At 45.0% G+C, this 20,113-nt stretch overlaps 2 protein-coding genes and 1 long non-coding RNA gene across 5 annotated transcripts; 1 reads left to right on the top strand and 2 right to left on the bottom strand.

Annotated features, from left to right (window-relative positions):
• LOC107277090 (probable E3 ubiquitin-protein ligase ATL45) lies at positions 1-1,075 on the bottom strand. Its single transcript, XM_015757693.3, has one exon. The coding sequence runs from the start codon at positions 1,041-1,043 to the stop codon at positions 192-194; it is 852 nt and encodes a 283-aa protein (XP_015613179.2). The 5' UTR covers positions 1,044-1,075; the 3' UTR covers positions 1-191.
• A 5,188-nt stretch (positions 1,076-6,263) lies between these two features.
• Positions 6,264-11,247, top strand: LOC107278998 (uncharacterized). Its single transcript, XR_003238988.2, has 5 exons — positions 6,264-6,407; positions 10,209-10,503; positions 10,625-10,715; positions 10,830-10,939; positions 11,100-11,247. It is a non-coding gene; the product is annotated as an uncharacterized lncRNA (long non-coding RNA).
• A 3,045-nt stretch (positions 11,248-14,292) lies between these two features.
• Positions 14,293-19,297, bottom strand: LOC4349290 (carotene epsilon-monooxygenase, chloroplastic). 3 transcript variants are annotated; one of them, XR_001540306.3, is made up of 11 exons: positions 18,676-19,297; positions 17,427-17,723; positions 17,097-17,294; positions 16,660-16,761; positions 16,409-16,549; positions 16,231-16,338; positions 15,839-15,921; positions 15,518-15,680; positions 14,815-14,873; positions 14,611-14,682; positions 14,293-14,541 (listed from the first exon to the last, which is right to left on the bottom strand). XR_001540306.3 is itself a non-coding variant. In XM_015757537.3 (11 exons), exons 1-10 carry the CDS (start codon positions 19,195-19,197, stop codon positions 14,670-14,672), a joined length of 1,686 nt encoding a protein of 561 aa, XP_015613023.1. In that variant the 5' UTR covers positions 19,198-19,297; the 3' UTR covers positions 14,293-14,541; positions 14,632-14,669. The 3 variants fall into 3 exon arrangements, 2 of the variants coding, with proteins under 2 accessions (XP_015613023.1, XP_025876744.1); XM_015757537.3 differs by having other exon boundaries at positions 14,632-14,682; XM_026020959.2 differs by having other exon boundaries at positions 14,504-14,682.
• Between the last annotated feature and the right edge of the window lie 816 nt (positions 19,298-20,113).

Raw genomic sequence — 20,113 nt, 5'->3', positions numbered from 1 at the left:
TTTTGATTATAAGGAGCATTTGGATATATTTCAAAACGAATTTACACAAACCAGCACAAAAATGCTGCAAAAACATGGGGTAATTTTAATCCCTTCTATCTCTCTAATGTCAGTGTGCCACACCAAAGCTACAAACCGAACTCACCTAGTGAAGTTAGCTGCACCTGCACAACCCAGGGATGCGTGCGTCATCATGACGTCATCAACCCCTCGCCTCCCCCGCCATCGCTCGCCGGCGCGCGCCTCGCCGCCGCCTCCTCTTCCCTCTGTTCTTCTCGTATCGCCTCGATCATCGCAACCACGCGCTCCAGGACGACCTCCTGGTCGTCGTCGTCGTCGTCGACCACCACCGCCGTGTCCCTCGCGCGGTCGGCGTAGTAGCAGACGACGGCGCAGCGGCAGACGGGGCAGGAGTTCCGCACGGCGAGCCACTGGTCGATGCAGGCGGCGTGGAACACGTGGCCGCACGCGGGGACGACCTTGACGCCGTCGTCGCCGGCGAAGGCCTCGAGGCAGACGGGGCAGTCCTCGACGAGCGGCCCCTTCTTGGCGCCCGCGGCGGCGGCGGCGGCGGAGTAGGGGAGGACGGGCAGCGCGGCGGCGGCGGCGGCGGGGCGGAGGAGGAGGACGCCCGGGACGCGCTCCCGGATCTCGCGCATGACGCGGCTGCGCGCGCCGGCGATGGCGCGCTGCCTGGCGCAGCGGCAGTAGGTGCAGAGCAGGATGAAGCAGAGGACGATGGAGACGAATACCACGGCGGTGGCCGCGCCCGACGAGAGGTTGAACTGGGGCCGCCCGCCGGACGCTGGGCCGACCGCCGGCGTGGCCGGCTGCACGTCGGCGGCGGCCAGGCGCCTCGCGCGCGGCGCCGTGGCCATGCTCTGGCCGCCCTGTGTGCGCGACGCCGACGCGCTCTGGGTGCAGCTTCCTGCGGGCGTTTGGGCTTTGGGAATGCGAGGAGGCGGAGGAGAGTTTTTATCTTGGGTATAGGTGGCATTTGCGCAGTTGATAGCCTCGTTTTGCTTGTGGCATTTGCTAACCATGCAAATTTGAATTGAAGCAAAATTCTAATAATTTCTTTTTAGATAATGAAACTTATCTTGGCCTCTATTTTAAAGAAGTTATAGCGATATATTTTTCTTAGATAATGAAACTTATTCCGACTTTTGTTTCAAAGAAGTTATACCCAGTTATCACAAAAGTTACAGGACGAATGAATGCGGAATATATATTCACGGCTTGATTACAACGACAAAACTACTGAAGAGACTATTTCTCGTAAAAATATTGTTTCATATTCGGAAAAGTTCCATATTATATCGCTCAATAATGATCTTGGTCTAGTTTTCGTCTTAACGTGAAAATCGTCTCAATTTGATGATTTGTCACTCACTACGGAGATTTGATGATCTGTCATTCTGATTTTGATGTCGTTCACTCGAGGATCCTACGTGTTATTGTCAGGGGATGGCATGTAGTAGTAGCAAAGAGACACGAATCATCAAATTTGACTTTCTAACTTGTTAACGGAAGATCAAACGGCAAGTTTTGCAACTTATCAAGGCATTGTAGATACTATTGGAGGTAGTGACATGACTTGCATGAAGAAGTTTACGTTACCAGCTGGCCATAAGTCAATTGGTATGAAATTCAACGTAGGATACTGTTGTAGGGTAGACAAGAAAATACTAAAATAATTACATGTGTAATTTATTTTCCAAATTTCCAAATCTTTTTAACCAATGTCGGTGTGCATGAGTTTGTCGACAAATCCAACTCGTTTGTAGCTTTGCTGCTTGGTTTTCGACTATACGTCTACTATCCAGGATCTAATAATTGACTTTGTATTACGAATTGTGATGCCAGTTCACGTGTTGAATATTAACTTGTACTGATTTGAAATAAAATTGAAATATCTTGTGATAAATACTAGCATATAGCCGGTTAGTAGCGAATTAGTGTCTAGTTAGCGGATTGCGGATAGCGGGCACTAAATTCCAATAGCGGATTTTTTTCAAATAACTATAAATTTACATTGTACATCAAGTTTAACTAAAAATTTATAATTTATACTGAAGCGCTATAGCGAGATGCTATTGCAGTGGTGAAACGTTGTAACAGCCTCTAAGTTCGAACACGCTATCTTCGATCTGCTCTCTTGTAGCGGTAGCGGCAAAGGTGAAGCATCTAGGCCCCCATTGTTAATTTTGGTAATTAATGACAAGCACTAATTGTGGATTAACTATTGTCTTTGAGCTATATATTTTAAGTTAGGACCAAGTCATATGTGCGCATGGATGATTATCAATGGATTAAAATTGACGGCGCAAAGCAAAGAGAAAGAAGACGGTAAAACTAGTGCTTTAATTTAGAATTGATCGAGGTGTAGGGCGATCAAATTTGCTAGTTTATTTGTTAGTTTCGCCGTACTATCAAGGGGGGTAATGACCTAGCAAAGAGATGATTAAATTGCCACATTAGGTCATTGCATTTTCACTTTGCTATCTTTTTCATCACACACACACAATCATTTGCCCTTTCACTGGGCTCGGCCTGACCAAGGGCGGTCAGACCGGCCACATTGTGGCGGTCTGACCGGCGCCACAACGGCGGTCTGACCGGCGCATAAGGCCGATCTGACCGGCGGCACATGCGCGGTCAGACCGGCCCCCTGGAGGCCGGGATGGTGCTGCTCGGAGTGGCCGATACAAAGCCGACGGAGCCGTATTCGGTCAGACCGAGCCGATGGCGGTCAGACCGGCCTCGGCTCGGTCTGACCGCCCACTCAACGCCAGTCTAACCGGCCAGGCCGATGGGGCCCTCTGACAGCGCTAGCCGTTGTAGAGTAGCACGGTCTGGCCGGCCGCATACCCCCGGTCAGACCGGCAGAACACAAAGTTGGAGGATTTCGCCCCCAACGGCTAGTTTTGGTTGGTGGGAGTATAAATACTCCCCCTCCAGCAGCAAAGGGGCTCTCTTGGCACCCAATTCAATTGCATACACCCCTTGCACCTCTCTCACACCCACTTGAGCTTTGTGTTCATCCATCTAGTGTGTTAGAGGTTTGATCTAGCCAAGAGTCAAGTGCATTGCTTCCATTGTAGAGCTAGTGTGGCACTTGATTGATCATCTCCATGCCGGGTCATTGCTTATTACTCTTGGAAGTTGCCGCCTTCTAGACGGCTTGTGGAGGAGTTGCCCGGTGACCTCTCTGAGAAGATTGTGGAGGAGGCCCGGCGCCGGTTTGTGAGTGGTTTGGAGTTCACCACCTTCGGAGTGAAGGAAGAACTACCCTAGTGATCGAGGCTTGGGTAGTCCTCTCCGTGGGCCGGCTCCCGCCTTGCCCACCCCTTGACGAAGGGGGCGTGCGGTAGCTTCGTGGTTGAGTGGTGGAGTTGGGCTCGCCTCAACAGGAAGTAGGAAACCGGCGAGTTTCCGAACCTCGGTGAAAAATCTCTTGTCTCCTAGTCTCATTTGATTGTCGCATTTATATTTGTGCAATTTACATTTCTAGAGACAAACTTGAGATCATATCACCCTAGGATTGCTAAACATTGACATAGGAGTGTGATTTACTTTCCTAGAGATATAATTGAGCCACTATCACCCTAGGTTTGCAAAACATAACTTAGTTGCTTAGTTAGAGTTGACCCTCACCAAGCCTAGCAACTTAGGTTAGTTTTGATTAGGTGTCATTTAGTTTTAAATCGCCTATTCACCCCCCCCCCCCTCTAGTTGACATCTCGATCCTACAAAAGGCCGCTAACGCTATTTATTAGCTTGCTTGTAAATCTTGGCATAGCTATCACCAGGGTTTACATTATCGGTTGACCACTAAATTTCGAGCTCCATCGGTATCACGGTTTTCGATAAATTTCGACTGAATTTTGACCAATGCCGTGTTTAGTTGTTTAGGTGTAAAAATTTTGAAGTATACGGACACACATTTGAAGTATTAAATGTAGACTAATAACAAAACAAATTACAGATTCCGCCCGTAAACTGCAAGACGAATCTATTAAGCCTAATTAATTCGTCATTAGCAAATGTTTACTATAGCACCACATTGTCAAATCATGGCGTAATTAGGCTCAAAAGATTCATCTCGCAATTTACATGTAAATTGTGCAATTGGTTTTTTGTCCACATTTAATGCTACATGTATGTGTCCAAACATTTGATGTGACAGAATTTTTGGAAGTTTGAAGGAAACTAAACACAACCCAAATCTACTATTTAACATTCGAAATTACAATCGAAACTTAATACCGAGCCATGTTGAAACATCGAAAATTCGTAGAATTCGACTGGTTTTGGTCGGGATTGTAAACCCTGGCTATCACTTTATCAACCAAAAAACTAGGGCATCAGCCTTCACTCGCGTTCTCTGTGGGCCCAAGCAATGGAGAGCCATGGGTGTGCGACTGCCACTGGGCCCAGGTAGCACTGTCAACAGCGGCGTGCCTTTATCCACCTCTGACCTCTGCAATGGAATGAAACGTTGCCACCCCACCTACAAATCAAAAACGCGAAGGCGATGGATATATACACAAGCTTTGCTGCATTGGTTCTAGTTAGAACAAAGAACAAAAAGAAGAAAAAAAAGGAGGTAGAAACACTGACATACACATCAGCTTCCATGTCAAGTTTTTGTATTTTGATGTAAAAAATCCATCGTTCGAATGCGACGTGGTTCTTTTCCTCCTCCTTTTTTCGATGATGTGTTCACAAGCTGGACAAGGACTTTACACGGCCGCACGCACACCTGAATGAGACGTTCAAATTTATTTTTCGAAAGGCCAGTTCAATTTCCTTTTGACGCGATGGAAGTGATAACTTCTGGTCTCTGCACATCGTAAACTAAAACAAAGTTTATGTTAACATCTTGGTCTAATTAACTTGATCTTGGTTACTTGAAGTGGAGATTCCATTAGGCATTCAACAATTGATAACTTAAGACATTTTTCTCTTGACTCTGACTCTACTTTTATGCGTGATCATGATGAACTGACATGTCGTTGTCGCTGGCATATCTAAAATACTCCAGTGGACGTATGGAATCTCAGAATTCTATAGAGAAGAGTAGTGGAGTGCTAAGGTTTAATACTAAATCCTTTGAATCTTTTTTTTATATATGGTCCAGAAGGCACTTTCATGATCTTCTCCAGCTTGTTTTCTTTTTTTTCTCTCTATACATATGTTTTCTCTGTTGTTTTACTCTTGTCCATCTTAATGTAAATACACCCCTACAAGAAAGACTTTATTATATACTCTATTCATTATGGCCTCATGATATCGGAGATTGCAAACTAATGCACATGTTACCTTAGCGCGCACTCTTTTTTTGAAACACAATACAAACGTAGGGCCCACAAATCGCACGCACTTACCCCTATGAATGCACACACGCACACCTCGCATACTCTGATAGGCTGGTTCCATCACAAGAAACCTAATCAGTTGAGCTACACTCACCTCGTAGCGCACACTTTTTTTTGTTCTTTCTTTTAGTAGTATTTTCACAGAACTTTCAACTCACATCATACACGCCATAGCCTAAAAAACTTTCATCTTGAATTACAATTTACAAAAGGTTCAATTCAAAATTCGAAACTTTAACTTGAAAGCTACAAAACTTTATAATCAAATCATACAACTTTTAACTCAAGATCATATGAAACTTTCAATTGCGTCCTCAAACATTCATATTGAACTATAAAAAAGTTCATTCAATCCAAAATCCCAAAAACTTTCAACTAACATATCTATGGGCCGAAATAACACCTCCCTTTAGCCCTTTAGATAGGTTTCGGCCCATATGCTTCCTAGCTTCTAGAACGGGATTCCGCGTTGCCCCCCGTAGCATTCAAAACTCGCGCCCTGTGCCATGCGCTTCCGCCGCTTACAGGTGGGTCCCACTCCGCACTGCAATCCCTTCCCTTCCGCTTCCTCTCTCAATCTCTTCTTGCCTCGTCTCTTCCCCCAAATCGGGCGAATCCCAAATCAACCAAACCCTAGCCCGCGGCGGCCACCGCGATGGCCACCTCCACGCGGCTGCGGCGGCGACGGCCGCCTCCGCCCCTTGCATGCCTCCCCCACCGAGGAGCGGTGTGCCAGTGCCAGAGGCGGCGGCGGCGGCGACCGGATCATGGCGCTTCTCCTGTCGGTGGACGGCCGCATAAGGTGTGGGGGTGACATCGCGTCGGTCGAGCTCGACGGCGTGCGGTGACCTCCTCGGCGGCGCGTTCTCCCTCCTCCCTCTCCTCGAGTGGGGCCGCGCGGTTTCGTCGTCGTCCGCGACCACGCCGTTTCCAGGCACGTGCTATGCGAGAAAGGGGCTCGTCGCCGAGGTATCCGAGTTCCTCTTCGGTTCCGGGTTTTCCACCGCCTAGGACGCGCTCTGGAAGGTGCTCTACCTCCCCTCGCCCTCTCTCTCAATTCAGGATCTGTGGATTTTACGGTGTTTCCTGAGCGAATGGCAAAGTGAGTATTCTATAGTTCGGTGAAATCATCGGTATTGGATTTAGCCTGCAAATTTTCATGTGAATTATGTGCTTGTGTTTTAGAGTTTTCTGAAGGATATGGACCATTCAATCATGTGTTAAGCGGTAATTTTGAGTTAGGGATAAGATATTCTTATGTACTTAGTTTCATAGGGTATCATGGATTTCTAGGGTTTTGGAGATAAACAAGATACTTTGACGCCCACCCAAAAAATGCCTCTGATCTTTACTTGAAAGTTGTAGAAACATACATTTGGGGTGAATTTTCTGTAGTTTTGTGATTTGGTTGTTTTAAGCTGTTTGAAGTCGTTATTTAGTTTCTCATATTCGTGGAGGAAGCTTTTTTGCGTTTTGATTTGGATAGGATTGTACAACGGTACTGTCTTGCAAAGCAATGTCAATAGATTTTGTGTTTAGTATTTAGTATTAGTGTTGTATAGGAGTACTAGTATACTTCTCGTTGTGTAGCTTCTCGGAAGGAGTAAACAGATTACAGATGCCACTTTTCAAATCAAAGTGCCGAGGATCATGATTCCATATTGGAGTAGTATTCCATGTTGTGTAGCTGGAACTAGTATAACAGATTAACTACCGCTTTCCTTGCAGATTAACTACTGATCTCTAGGCTTCTTAATAATTATGAAAACAAACCAACGCTTGTTGTGGCTTCTGAAATCTTCTTGTATAATTCACATGGCTAGCCGTTTTCTTACAATTCCTTGTTTTTTCTTGTTCCTTTTTATGTGCTATCGACTAATCATTAATTTCTTCTTGAACTTACACTTGTTTTGGTATCTGTTTGTGTGAGATGTTGATTGCACCATCTCTAGACAAGAAATTTCTAGTGTTTTGGAAATGCGCACCAGATAGAGTTTACCACTGGTCTTCAATTGAAAGTGAGAAATTTTTATCTGCGGTGAAATTTCTGTCATTTGGTGATTAACAGTTTTACTCTATTTTGGTACTTTGGTTGTTTAAAGCTATTTGGAGTAGTTTTTACAACATTCTGTTTGCTAAAGAAATTTTCATTCATACATTCAAAGGATTATGCAGTGGCCTTGTCTAATATGATTTGATTTTGTGTTGTTTTAGTATTTGGTAATATAGTACCGCTTCTTTTGAGTATCTCCTCCAAGGTTGTAAGTAGCCCTTCTTGAATTATGATCCAGATTCTGCACCAGAATAGTGTTTTATGTTGTGCTCTAGAACTAGTATAACATACTGATGTGCACTAGGGTTCCCGATCTTCCGAAAGGTTCTGATAAACAACGATTTGGGCGGAGTAGCGACACAAATCGATCCGGCTTCTTGAACGCGCACGCTCTTGAGCCCCGCAATCGCAGCACCATGTCTCCTCTGGTTATCACCCGTGTCGAAACGCAGATGACCTCGCCGAGAAGGCTAATCCCTGTTTGCCAATCGAAGAACACAAACAAGAACGAGATAGAAAACAACCAAAATTGCAGATGAATGATTAAGCTCACGAGTTGGGGTCTTACAAACCGATCTAGCTGCGAAACTGTTCTCGACAGATTAATCTAAGCAAAACCCAAAAACCTAAAGATGGTGGCGGGTACTGATATATAGAGTTTAGGGTCGTGCAAACCCCTCTCGACGCAACCCTAATGGGTTCCAACACGATACACGGGCCAAAGGCCCAAATACGGTGACGCAGCACTGGGACAGATTCTGGACGCCAACTTGTTCGGTCAATTCCCATTGACTCGGAAAGAATTTGGACGTGGGACCAAAACCATTGGAAAGGTATCTTCTTAGCTTTCCATCCATATAAAGAACGCCCCAATCCGAGCATGTATGCGACCTGGGCACCCGTTTTAGTGCAGACTGGTCCTGGACTCCGAATTGCACCCGACGTCGACTTGGTTTGGGCCTCCACCTTGACTTGGACGTCCTCGATGATCTTCCATGGCTCTAAGTCCTCCTCCAAGTGTCTCCTTGTCCCCTCCATTGTTCCTAATCACAATATAATCATTAGGTAGCAATCTATTCTCGAATTCATACAAAGAAGAACATAGGAACGAGCTCACCTCTAAATTTAATTGTCGCGCACGAGCTCTTGTTATCGGTCCTTGAATGACCGTTGGAGGATTGTTGTGTGTATCCGAGGTAGTGATGTCCGCATCACATACTCCCTCCATACTCGTAAAGGAAGTCATTTAGGACAATGTTTAAGTCAAACCTTGGGAATATAAATCATGAATAACTCTCAAGTTGTTGAGTTTGAAAATGTAAAAATTATATGAATATATTTGTCTTGAAAAATACTTTCATAAAAGTATACATATATCAATTTTCAATAAATATTTTTATAGAAACAAGGAGTCAATGCTGTATTTTGGAGACCGTGTCGCTGTCCTAAACGACTTCCTTTACGAGTACGGAGGGAGTATTATCAATTGGTTTCTATGATGTTCAGAATTATGAAAAAAGTGTGATGCTTGTGGGTTTTGGTCTTTTGGAAGCCCGGAACGTCAATGTCAAGAGTGTCATAGAGATGAAGCTAGAGAGAGGTTTTATGCCCTCTTGCTCATTGTCCTTTTTCCTTTTTGGATTTATTCTCTATTATGTGATGAGGAATGGTGATTTGATGCGATCGGAATCAAGCTTATATTATATTTTCTGAATTGTCACTTACCATTTAGTTAATTACTTGCTCAGTTAAAAAAATATAAGGCGTATTCTGTTTTGTTAAGACAAGACTTTGACCAACAATTACTCTATTAGGATATAATCTTTGTGACACAAAATTGATGTTATTAGATATTCACATTGAAAGTACCTACTAGTTAATGCCTTATCCCAACGAAACAAAATACGCCCTATATTTTTTAACAGATTACTTGCTATCGTAATTACATCTATATCTTAACTTCACAGCTAATCATCTAGTGAGCAGAGCACAACAGTTCAGTCACTCTGTATTGTCTGCATAAACTTGTGTTATACTATTTCATTCAGCAGTCCTGCATATTCAATAGTCCATTTCATATTCAATACTCGATTGAAATGCTATAGTTTATTTAGTTAGTTTACTTGCTTTCCATTATGCTAACTGTAAGCGGTATTCTATGGCCTAATATTCATGTTATTGTAGTGACGGTCTGACGATCTGTGGACCTATTAAATTAGCTGAGTTACTGTAAGAGGCTGATACTGAATTTTGCTGAGTTAGTCATTTTGCTTTAGGTTTTATACTGATGTTATATACTTCCCAGACTTGTTTGCTTTTACTCTGTTTGTTGTCGTAGTATTTAATTTGTGTACACTCATTGCCTGAAAGGGGAGCTCATATTATACACCTTGACCCCCACCTTGTTTTAAACTTTTAATCCTTCCTCCATATATATGTAAGCCTTATCTGATTCAAGTAGCAACTGGTGTGTTTTGTGTATGTTTTATGCTTCTTCTGGTGTATAGGGTAGGGTATGGCATCCAATAGTTCATTCATGCCAAACTAACACTAGGTGTATAGGGTATGGTATGGCATCCAATAGTTCATTCATGCCAAACTAACACTAAAGATCAAAGATGACAATAAGTGCAATTTTTTGTTCTTTTCTTCTTCATTAATACAACATGCATATTTTCTAGTTATTCTCATGTATTTGATTTTTTTCTGTTGCATTATTCACATGGCTAATGTCTTGTTATACAATGACCATACTACATGCATCTCTGTTTCAGTGAATAGATGAAAGTACTACGTCAAGCTACAAAACCAATTCAAGGCTAAGTAAGGTTAATATGGAGTACTGACAACTGGTCAAATATACTATGGTGGCGCTTACTTTGCTGTATCATAGCCATCTATTCAGAGCATGAGAATGTTGGGCAATGTCAGCTGGCTGCTGTCAGAGCAATGAGGCCTTTCCAAAGCAAGCAATTTAGCGACCAAAGAAGAGTCTTATTCTCAATGATTAGCACCTCAGTAGGTAACCAAAGCAAGCAACAAAAAAACAGAACAAAGAGTGCAGTAAAGGTAGAAGTTTCTTTTTTTTTTATGGTCTACAATTTGGGCTTGGTTCGGGGCTTCGAGTGATTTATACTCTGGAGATGAGGATGCAAATTGACTTCTTTTTCTTTTGTTTGTGGGAAGTCAGCACCTGGAGATGAGGATGTACCCGTTGCAGTTCTCGTTCAAAACTTTGACTATACAGAGAAAAAGATATCAATGAATGATCACCTACAAAGGTTTGCTTCAACTGCTCAGAATGGTTCAATGAAATATTCAAGATCAGATAGTTGAGGCAAGAAAATACAAGTGCTTTTGATTACTCTGAATATGAGCATGACTGCTGTCTTTAGTGGGTAAAAACTGCGGTGGCAGAGGTAGAGGACACAATGATGACCAAGGAGAAGCTTGCAAGTAAGATGGGGACTGGCTTTTGTCCAAATACAAAGGTCAACTGCAACCGGTGAGCAAACATCTCTGCCACTTCATTTGTCTTGTTGACTAGAAATGTTTTTCCAGCATAATTTTTCTTGTCCCAGTCCTGGCAATTTAAATTTTGCATGTGGTGTTTGTAACCAGCGCGGAACACTGGAACTGATTGACCTTCTGATGTTTTGGAATAGGTACTGCCGTCCTGGAACTGGCAGTAGGGGTGGAGACCTTGGCAGAATTGATTCATGGAGAAGTCACTTCCCCCTGTGCTGTTTGGAACAAATGATCAACCATGTCCAATGCAGTGAAGTGAGAGCACCTTGGTAATTGCTACTGTTGTTCTCTTTTCCAACACAAGTACATATGATTTAACACAGGTATCTCTAAGTTTCTTGGTGCAAACTTTGCATTGTTTTTTCAGAGAATCTCTTTTATTTTAGACGTGGCAAACTTTGCACTGTTTATTTAGAGAATTTCTATCATTTTTAGAGAATATGGAGAACTACGTATCTTGGCACTAAAGAAGGAGCAAGCTTGCAACTGATGTTGCGAACTAAAGCTATATATAACCTATTCAGCCACCCATAGGTGCTCCGGCAAGTTTCTAGGTCAACTTTGCATTGTTTATTTCCTTGAAACCATCTTCACATTAGCTTTTGGTCTTGTTTATGAGCAAAACTGGACACATAATTGAAATCACACTACTTTGGCCATTATGTCTCATGCAAACTTATGCTAAATGTCAGGCCATATTAACACAATATAAGTGGAATTTTTGCAAGAAGCTAAACACTTGCTAGCTTGTTATTCTTTTCAATTGCATTCTCTATAGAGATGACATTTCCTTTTATCAATTGTAAGGTGATGTTCATCCGAGGGAAAGGCAGGAGCAGAGAAGACGGAGTCAGGGACCTTGGAATAGAAAGGGGAATGTATGGGGGGGGGGGGTGGAATAGGAGATGGAGTACATGATTTATTATTTTAGAACTTCAAGTATTTTGCTTGGTGATGTATTTGTTAGGACTTGAGATTTTTCACAATAACCATTGTACATGGACTGTTGTCGGACTTTGTGCTGTTAATTTGGTTTCAATATTTGTTTACCGCATGCATGACCCGTTTTCACAACATTTGGCTGCAGCAGATTGAGCAAATTGATACAGGATGTACATTAAACTTGCACTGGTCAACCGACTGTACAGTATTAGTGTATTTTATGTCGTCTTACGGCATATATTTCAGGAAAACTATATTGGACCGATCTAAGGCAAGTTCGTAAACATGGACGGTTAGTAGGCCCAATATGATGAGATAATCGGCCATTAATGGGCCTTTTCTAACCGCAAAGGAATAAGATCACTTTGACTCCCTCAACTGACCACCGAATCTAAATCGTATACCTCAACCGCAATACCTGAAATCTTGACCCTCGAACTTGCAAAACCGGTGCAATGTGACTCCCTTGGTGGTTTTGGATGGTGGTTTCGCTGATGTGGTGCACACGTGGTAGTGTTGACTTGGTCTTTGTTCTACGTGGCATTGACGTGGTGCTTATGTGGCATTAAAATAAAAAAATATATGCGGGACCCATTTGTCATTCACACAAAAAAAAAATTGTGGGACCCACTTGACATGTGGATCCCATAGGTCACCCTCTCCTATCCCTTCTTCCTCCTCCCCCTCCTCCCTTCTCTATCTCTCGCTCTTTCTCTTCGTGAGTGGGGAGCGGCGGCGGCGGGCGATGGACGGAGTGGCAGCCGACGGTCTTCGCGCCGCCGCCACCGACATAGTAGCAAGGATTCGGCTTCGGCAGGTCCGGGACTGGAGCGGCGCTAGCGCCACGGGAGATGGGGATGGTGGCGGGGCGAGGGCATGGCGGCGAGGGCACCTTGAGCGCCCGCTCAGCGAGGGCATGGCGGCGAGGGCACAACAGCAACGAGCAGGATGATTCCGGCGACGATGGCGCGAGGCAGCCGCGGCGGGGAGGGAGCGAGCCGGGCACGGTGGCACGAAGGAATGTGCGCGGCGGAGGACACTGAGCGCACCAAGGAAGAGGTGGAGGAGCGCGAGAACGCTGCCACCCTGGCGGCCACCGAGCCCCCTGCTCTTGCCGCCAACTTCTCGAGCCTCCGTGAGGCCGCCGCGGGCACGGCTGGCGGCAAGTCCAAGAGGAAGAAGGGGGCGGTCTCGCGGCGGACGTGGTCGGGGAGGGGCACGTGTCGGAGGAGGAGGAGCTCCAGTCGCTGCTCCGCATCATGGCCAGGTCGACGCTGGAGCGCTCAAGGCCAGTCTGCCGCCGCGCGTTGGGGCGTGCGAGCTATTGCTCCCTTTCCACTGCGGCCACCGCCCACCTCACCGTCGACGCCGCGGCCGCTGCCCACCTCATTGCCCTCGACACAGAGTGGGGACGAGGAGCGGTGGCTGGGAGCGTGCTCCCATCTCCCCCGACGCATTCCGTCGCACGTCGCCCGAGGTCCACCGCCCACCGCAGCCACCACTCCGGCACCCACTCGCTGATGCCGCCACCGAGCCCTCGCCTGCCATCGGCTCTTGTCAAGGGGAGAGAGAGAGAGAAATAAGGGAGAGAGGAGGAAGAAGGATAGTGAGAGAGAAGATGACATGTGGGACCCACATGTCAGTGGGTCCCACAATTTTTTTTGTGTGAATGATAAATGGGCCCCGCATATATTTTTTTATTTTAATGCCACATAAACGCCACGTCAATGCCACGTGGAACAAAGACCAGGTCAACACTGCCACGTGTGCGCCACGTCAGCGAAACCGCCATCCAAAACCACCAAGGGAGTCAGATTGCACCGGTTTTACAAGTTCGGGGGGTCAAGATTTCTGGTATTGCGGTTGAGGGATACGATTTAGATTCGGTGGTCAGTTGAGGGAGTCAAAGTGATCTTATTCCAACCGCAAAACAGTCGTACAAAACTCTGTTAATGGGCCTACATATTCCAACACACCGCCAATGGGCCGTAAGTGGGCCTAAACGCTCCAATATGGGCCGGAAATGGGTTATCAACATGGGCCTACTTCGGTGAATATATGGGTTTGAACGGATCATAAATGGGCCAAATGTGGGTCTCTGATTTCCATAATGGGCTTCTTCTTCAAATATAAGGGCCAAAGTTGGGCCCATGATGGGCTTGTAGTTCGAATATACAGGGCCATAACGGGCCTGATGATTGTAAAACGGACTGTGGATGGTGCTGATTTTGCTTGAGTGGGCCGTTCTTTATGGGCTATACGTGGGCTCACCTGATACCGGCCATGAGCCCATGACAAGATCATTTAAATGGGTTGCTTAAAGGCCTGGTCTTTAGTTTAGTTCGTTAAGCCCACGCAACAGCTTATGCGCGCAGTACCAGCCTAAAGTAACCGAAATGATATTACTCACATATATATATAGGCCTTTTGTGGCCGAAAGTTCTATGCGCCTAACTTTCTCTTGATGAAATTGTTCACGCAATTGGGCCTCTTAAATATCGGCTTTCTACGCTATAGAACGGGCATTGCGGACCAGATTCTCGGGGATATATAAGCATACAACGTATATCCATAAACAATAAACGAATTATATCCATGCTTTCGAGCTTCGTCAACCTGTACGCCGATATTTACCACCTGTGCACAAAAAGGCAGATATTCAGACAGCTAAACTAGACAAGCAATAAATTTAAACTTGTAGATTACATCTCATGTGTGTCGATGTACATCTTTTGCTTTTCTGCTTTGAAGCTGTTTCCTTCCGTTCATCTGGACCCACTGAAAGAGGAAAATGATAGTATGTTAAACTATGGAAAGTATGTACAACGACCACCTAGTAAAATTTGGGCTTGAAACGGATTAACTGATACATTAAAGCAACATTCATGAATCATCATGGTGCATATGTACCTGAGTGCAAAATCAGGTTCCCTGTCAACTTTACGCAGACTTACATTCATATACAGGCCCTGCGAGAAAGAAGAGTATTTTAGTGTATTTTTCAGATCTGAATAAGATGGGAGGATTGAGTTCTGCTGTCAATTGAAGCAAATATTTCTTCATTTCCAGCATCCCGTCTGCCCATTCAGGTAGAAGCTGGCAACTTACAGTGACTATATGCAATAGTTCCAATTGCAACATGACCAGATTTTCCAATTTCCTCGACCAAGTTTCAACTAGTTTTTATATATTTATTTATTTATTTTGGGCGAGGAGTGGTATGGTGAAATATGCAGGAAAAGTGACTACTTCTAAACTCTAAAGCTGATCTAGACAAATTATAAACTCAGATCATGTGCCCTTTACAAGTGTGACGATAATTATCTCGTTCTAGGTTCTTTCCTACTTCCTCCGTTTTACAATGTAAGTCATTCTAGCATTTTCCACATTCATATTGATGTTAATGAATCTTGTCATCATTTCCCACATTCATATTAATGTTAATGAATCTAGACAGGATTCATTAACATCAATATGAATGTGAAAAATGCTAGAATGACTTACATTGTGAAACGGAGGGAGTAGTAGACAGGTAAGTGGTTTAGTATTTGTTATATTTCAACATTTAATGCCATCTGCTAGCAGTCATAAGCATTGACAGTGGAACACTTACATTGGTTGTATGAATTGTGGCCCCAGTAGTCATGTTAATTTTTTGATCTGGCACAAGCTCAATGTCCATCTTCTGCAACACAACAGCAAGTGCCACAATTGCTTCCAAGAGAGCAAACTGATCTCCAACACATTTCCGAGGACCTCCACTGAATGGGATAAATCTGAAAAAGAGAAGTGACAGAAAGGCAGCATAGTTTAATTTGTGTGTGTGTGTGTGTGTGTGTGTGTGTGTGTGTGTGTGTGTCCAGATGATTTAAAGTCAGTTCGATGATAAGTGGACACGTTGTAAAAACAGGTTAAAAAAATATCTCAAGATGACCTGTATTCAGTGTTTGTCTCATTTGGAACAGGTCCCTCTAAATCAAATCTCTCAGGAATAAAATCATCAGCTCTGTCCCAAACCTTTGCATAAGGAACAAACAATCAATTGTAACAATGTATAATGTTATGGTCGTTCAGACATTGCTAAGAGGATGACAATATCATAAAGACAGCAGAATGATTGCTTATTCACTGTGACATAAATTTCATTGCCAGTCACACCATTTCAACTAGTGAGCAGATAACCCTGCAATGCGCTGCTAAAGAAAATCTACATTTCACAAATATGCTGGACATAGATATGGTACTTTCTCTAAACAATTGGCATAAAGAGCTTAAAAAACGCCAATCAATAATGCATGTGCTCCAATATTCAGATGGAAAACGTACCTCAGGTGACCTGTGTATATTGTACACTGAAATCATAATATCTTGACCAGCTTTGATCTTATAGTTTCCGGGAAGCACATCATCAACTATGGCTCGCCGTATCAACACCTGTTAACAAGAAGCCCTTGAGTAACCTAAACTAACTCTGAAGTTGGTTGACTAAGCACAAGGAATGTACAGGTGGGTGTGGATAAAGCCGCATAGACTCATTTATACAGCGCATCAAGTACTTCAGCTCTTTTAGATCTTCATATCTGGGGAGTCTACCTTGTAGAACACGGTCAACCTCTGCTTGAGCTCTCCTCAGCGCTGCTGGATCCTTCAGTAGTGCAATACTGAGTAGTCAACATATAGTTAAGGGATAGCTTATCTTAAGTAACGTTTTACTTGTTAAATCATTAGCGCAAGGCGCAAGCAATAAGGGAGTACCTTACTGAGAAGATAAATAGTCCACGTCAGTACAGAGCCTGTTGTTTCATGACCAGCAACTAACATTGACAATAGATCATCACGTAACTGCACACTGGTTACCTGGACCGCATAAAGAAAAGCATGTTAGGTAACGGCAGTAAAACAAGTCAAAAGCAAGATGCATGCATGTGAGATAGTGAAAAAGAGTATTAATAGGAAGTTCCATTCAAATGCATCATTAGTTTGAAACAAAAGCTTTGTGGATTCCGTGAAAGTATTACCCACAAAAACAAAGGAACTGTGCATGGAAACTGTCTTATAAGATTCAAAAATCAATAATAAGTCCATGTCACAAAATTCTATGAAATGAGGGAATAGCTTCCTACTAGTACAAAAATCAATGAAGACTACAATTGCTGTAAAACAACATCAAGGCTTTAGATTAGTCAAAGTACCTCTTCACGGCTAGCAAGTAGGAATCGCAGGATGCTAGGGTCTGCCTCATTTACATATTCCTCACCCTCAATTTGTTCATTCTCAGCATCTACAATCTTCTTGCATTTGGTAATTAGGTCCTCAACGGTATTCCTGATGATGTTAACTGCCTTTTCTGCTTTTATTTGTCTAGGAACAATCTTGCACAGCAAATCAATCTATCAAGAACAAACAAGGGCTACATCAGACATCAGTCAGCGACATCAGTCAGCAATTTCGTCTCACTAGAAGTTAGATAGGCCAACCATAATTGGATTTTTTAGAAAATAACATGGCAAAAGGAACATTACCTTCCAGTATGGTAAAAGATCTGTAGAACGAAGTTCTGCTTCCTTGAGTGCAGTGTAAACAGCATCAATAACAGGGCTATCTGATGTGAGGGAATCAAAATTGTAATTGAACAAGGACAAACCAATCACATCTAAAGTCATTTGAGAGAACCTTGCTTCCATATTTACAGGTTTGCCACTTAAAGCAGATGTCTCAAGCTTCTCCACTAATCTCTCAGCACATTTACAAAAAACTCTGTCAACCATCACCGAGAGAAATCGTTTGTGTAGAGATGGTACAACTGATCGACGTCTCACCTGAACAGATACCAAAACAAGTGTAAGTTGAACAAGAGATTATCAATTAGGTAAGTAGCACATAAAAAGGTAAGGGGCAAACAAGGGATTGTAAGAAAACACCAAACCATGTGAATTAGATATAGGAACCTTTCACCTTTCAGAACCAACCCACAATCACCTTTTTGTTTTCATATTTTTTTATACTAGTTTCACTGTTCCAGCTACAAAATGAAATACTACTCTAGTACACTACAGAATATCCTCATGTCCACAGGAGCACCTATATTCTGTTAATAGCTTGTGAGAAGCTACTGTAATACTAAATGGGTAATAACATTGACTTCTGATAACATTACATAAGATCTAATAACATTGCAAGGCAATACCTTCGTGTGTCCTATCCAATTCAAAATGCAGGGAAATTTCTTCAACACATACGAGAAACTAAATGGCTACATCAAACAGCTTAAAACAACCAAATTACAAAGTTAGAGGAAAACTGTTAACTTCACCTAACTATGCAAAATTCACTCCATACCTAAATTTCTATCCTTATCAAGTGAGGACCAGAGGCAATATCTTCTGGGAGCGGTAAAAAGTTAGGTATTTATTTCCAAATCCCTAGGATGCTATGCTATGAACCACCAGCACATCAATACAGAATAGATTATCCAGAAAAAAAAAGGACAGCCATAAAGGAATCACGGGGTAATGTCAAAAACTCTAACTACTCCACAATTACCGCTTAACAAACAATCGAATGGCCCACATCCTTTGGTAACTCAATCTAAAAATAACCAAATTCTAAGGATTTACTACAACGACATAATCCGCTATAATTTTTGCAGGTTTAAGCCAATCAGGAACATTTCACAGCACTATACTACTATAGGATAGTCACTTAGCCATCCCCTCAAAAACAGCATTAGTCCAGAACACGAAGAGAGACAGAGAGAGAGAGAGAGAGCACCGTCCAGAGAGCGCCCTCGGCGATGGCGAACCCGGAGCCGAAGAGGAACTCGGAAACCTCGGCGACGAGCCCCTTCTCGTACCTCGAACCGTACCCACGCAGCACGTGCCTGGCAACGGCGGGATCGCTGACGACGACGAGATCCCGCGGCCCCGCCGCGAGGCGGTAGACGGGGCCTTCCTCGCGGAACCACTTGAAGAGAGGGAGGAAGAGCGCGCCGCCGAGGAGGTCCCGCACGTCGTCGAGCTTGGCGGAGGCGACGGGGATCCCCGAGTCGTCGCCCCCGCCGAGGCGGGTTGCCACCGAGCGGGAGAGCGCCGTGAGCCAGTCGGGGCTCACCCACGAGGTGGTGATGGGCGGCTCGTCTCCCCCCGCTCCGCCTCCGCCTCCACCGCCGCTGCTCCTTGGCGGCCGCAGGCGGAGGCGGACGTGGCCACGGCGGAGACGCGGCGAGACCAATGGCGGAGGAGGCGGGCACAGGAATGGTACGCACGGGACGGCGGCGGCGGCGGCGGCGGCCATCGCACTGGCCGCCCGCGAGCTAGGGATTCGAGATGGATTTTGGGGAATTGGGGTCGCCGGATTGGGGGGAGAGAGAGACGAGACGAGATGAGCAGTTGGCAGTTGGGCGCGGGGATGGATGGGAGGGGGAGGAAGGGGATGAGGTGGGACCCAGCTGTAAGTGGCGGAAGCAGCACGGCACAAAGCGCGTGAGTTTTGAATGCTGCGACTCTCGTGGTAGGAAGTTCTTGGGCCGGTGGGCCGTTACAGGCTTACAGCAATCGGTTACATACCAAGAAGGAAAAAGTATACTTAAGGTCCCTCAACTAGTCATCGGGATAAAAAACGTTCTCGAACCACAAAACCAGATATGCGGGGCCCTTAACTATACAAAACGGGTCACCCGAGATCCTTCGGTGGTTTTGACCCCGATTTTAGTCTACGTGACGACTGAGTCAGCATGGACCCCACATGTCAGCTGGCCACGTCATCACCCTCTCTCCTCCTCACCCTTTCTCCTCTCTCTCTCACTGTCTCACACTCTTCTCGTTTGGGTAGGCAGCTGGGGAGGATGTCGGAGGGCTGTTGCCTTCAACGGGGCTAGGTGGGACGAGGGCGTCGGCGGCCGGCGACGGGCGACACGACGGCGGCGGCTGGCAACTGGCGACGCACCGCCGTTGCAGAGGCCGCAGGAGCGGAGGTGGGCCGCCGTCGAGGGAGGAGGTAGGCAAGCAAGGGGGGCGGGGAGGCCGGCGATGACCTCCTCACCGGCTGCGAGGGGGAGCAAGGCGTCGGCGGCAACGAGGCGGTTCTTAGCCGCGGCCAGCTCGACCCGTAGTCTCTCAAGCTCCTCGCCGAGCGGCATGGAGGGACGACACGGCGGCGGCAAGCCAGTCGCATCGTCGGGTTTGATTTCCGACAGCAAATTTCCCTGCGC

Source organism: Oryza sativa, chromosome 10 (assembly GCF_034140825.1).
Source record: "Oryza sativa Japonica Group chromosome 10, ASM3414082v1".
NCBI lineage: Eukaryota > Viridiplantae > Streptophyta > Magnoliopsida > Poales > Poaceae > Oryza > Oryza sativa.
This window is presented reverse-complemented; position numbering and strand designations above follow the sequence as displayed.

Excerpts from the sequence above, each read along its gene's own strand:
- LOC107277090 (XM_015757693.3), bottom strand. The coding sequence starts at position 1,043 with ATGGTTAGCAAATGCCACAAGCAAAACGAGGCTATCAACTGCGCAAAT.
- LOC4349290 (XM_015757537.3), bottom strand. The coding sequence starts at position 19,197 with ATGGCCGCCGCCGCCGCCGCCGCCGTCCCGTGCGTACCATTCCTGTGC. Across the intron at positions 17,724-18,675 it reads CCGAGGGCGCTCTCTGGACG|GTGAGACGTCGATCAGTTGT; the intron begins GTGCTCTCTCTC and ends GTATCTGTTCAG. Across the intron at positions 16,339-16,408 it reads GGCTTTATCCACACCCACCT|GTGTTGATACGGCGAGCCAT; the intron begins GTACATTCCTTG and ends TCTTGTTAACAG.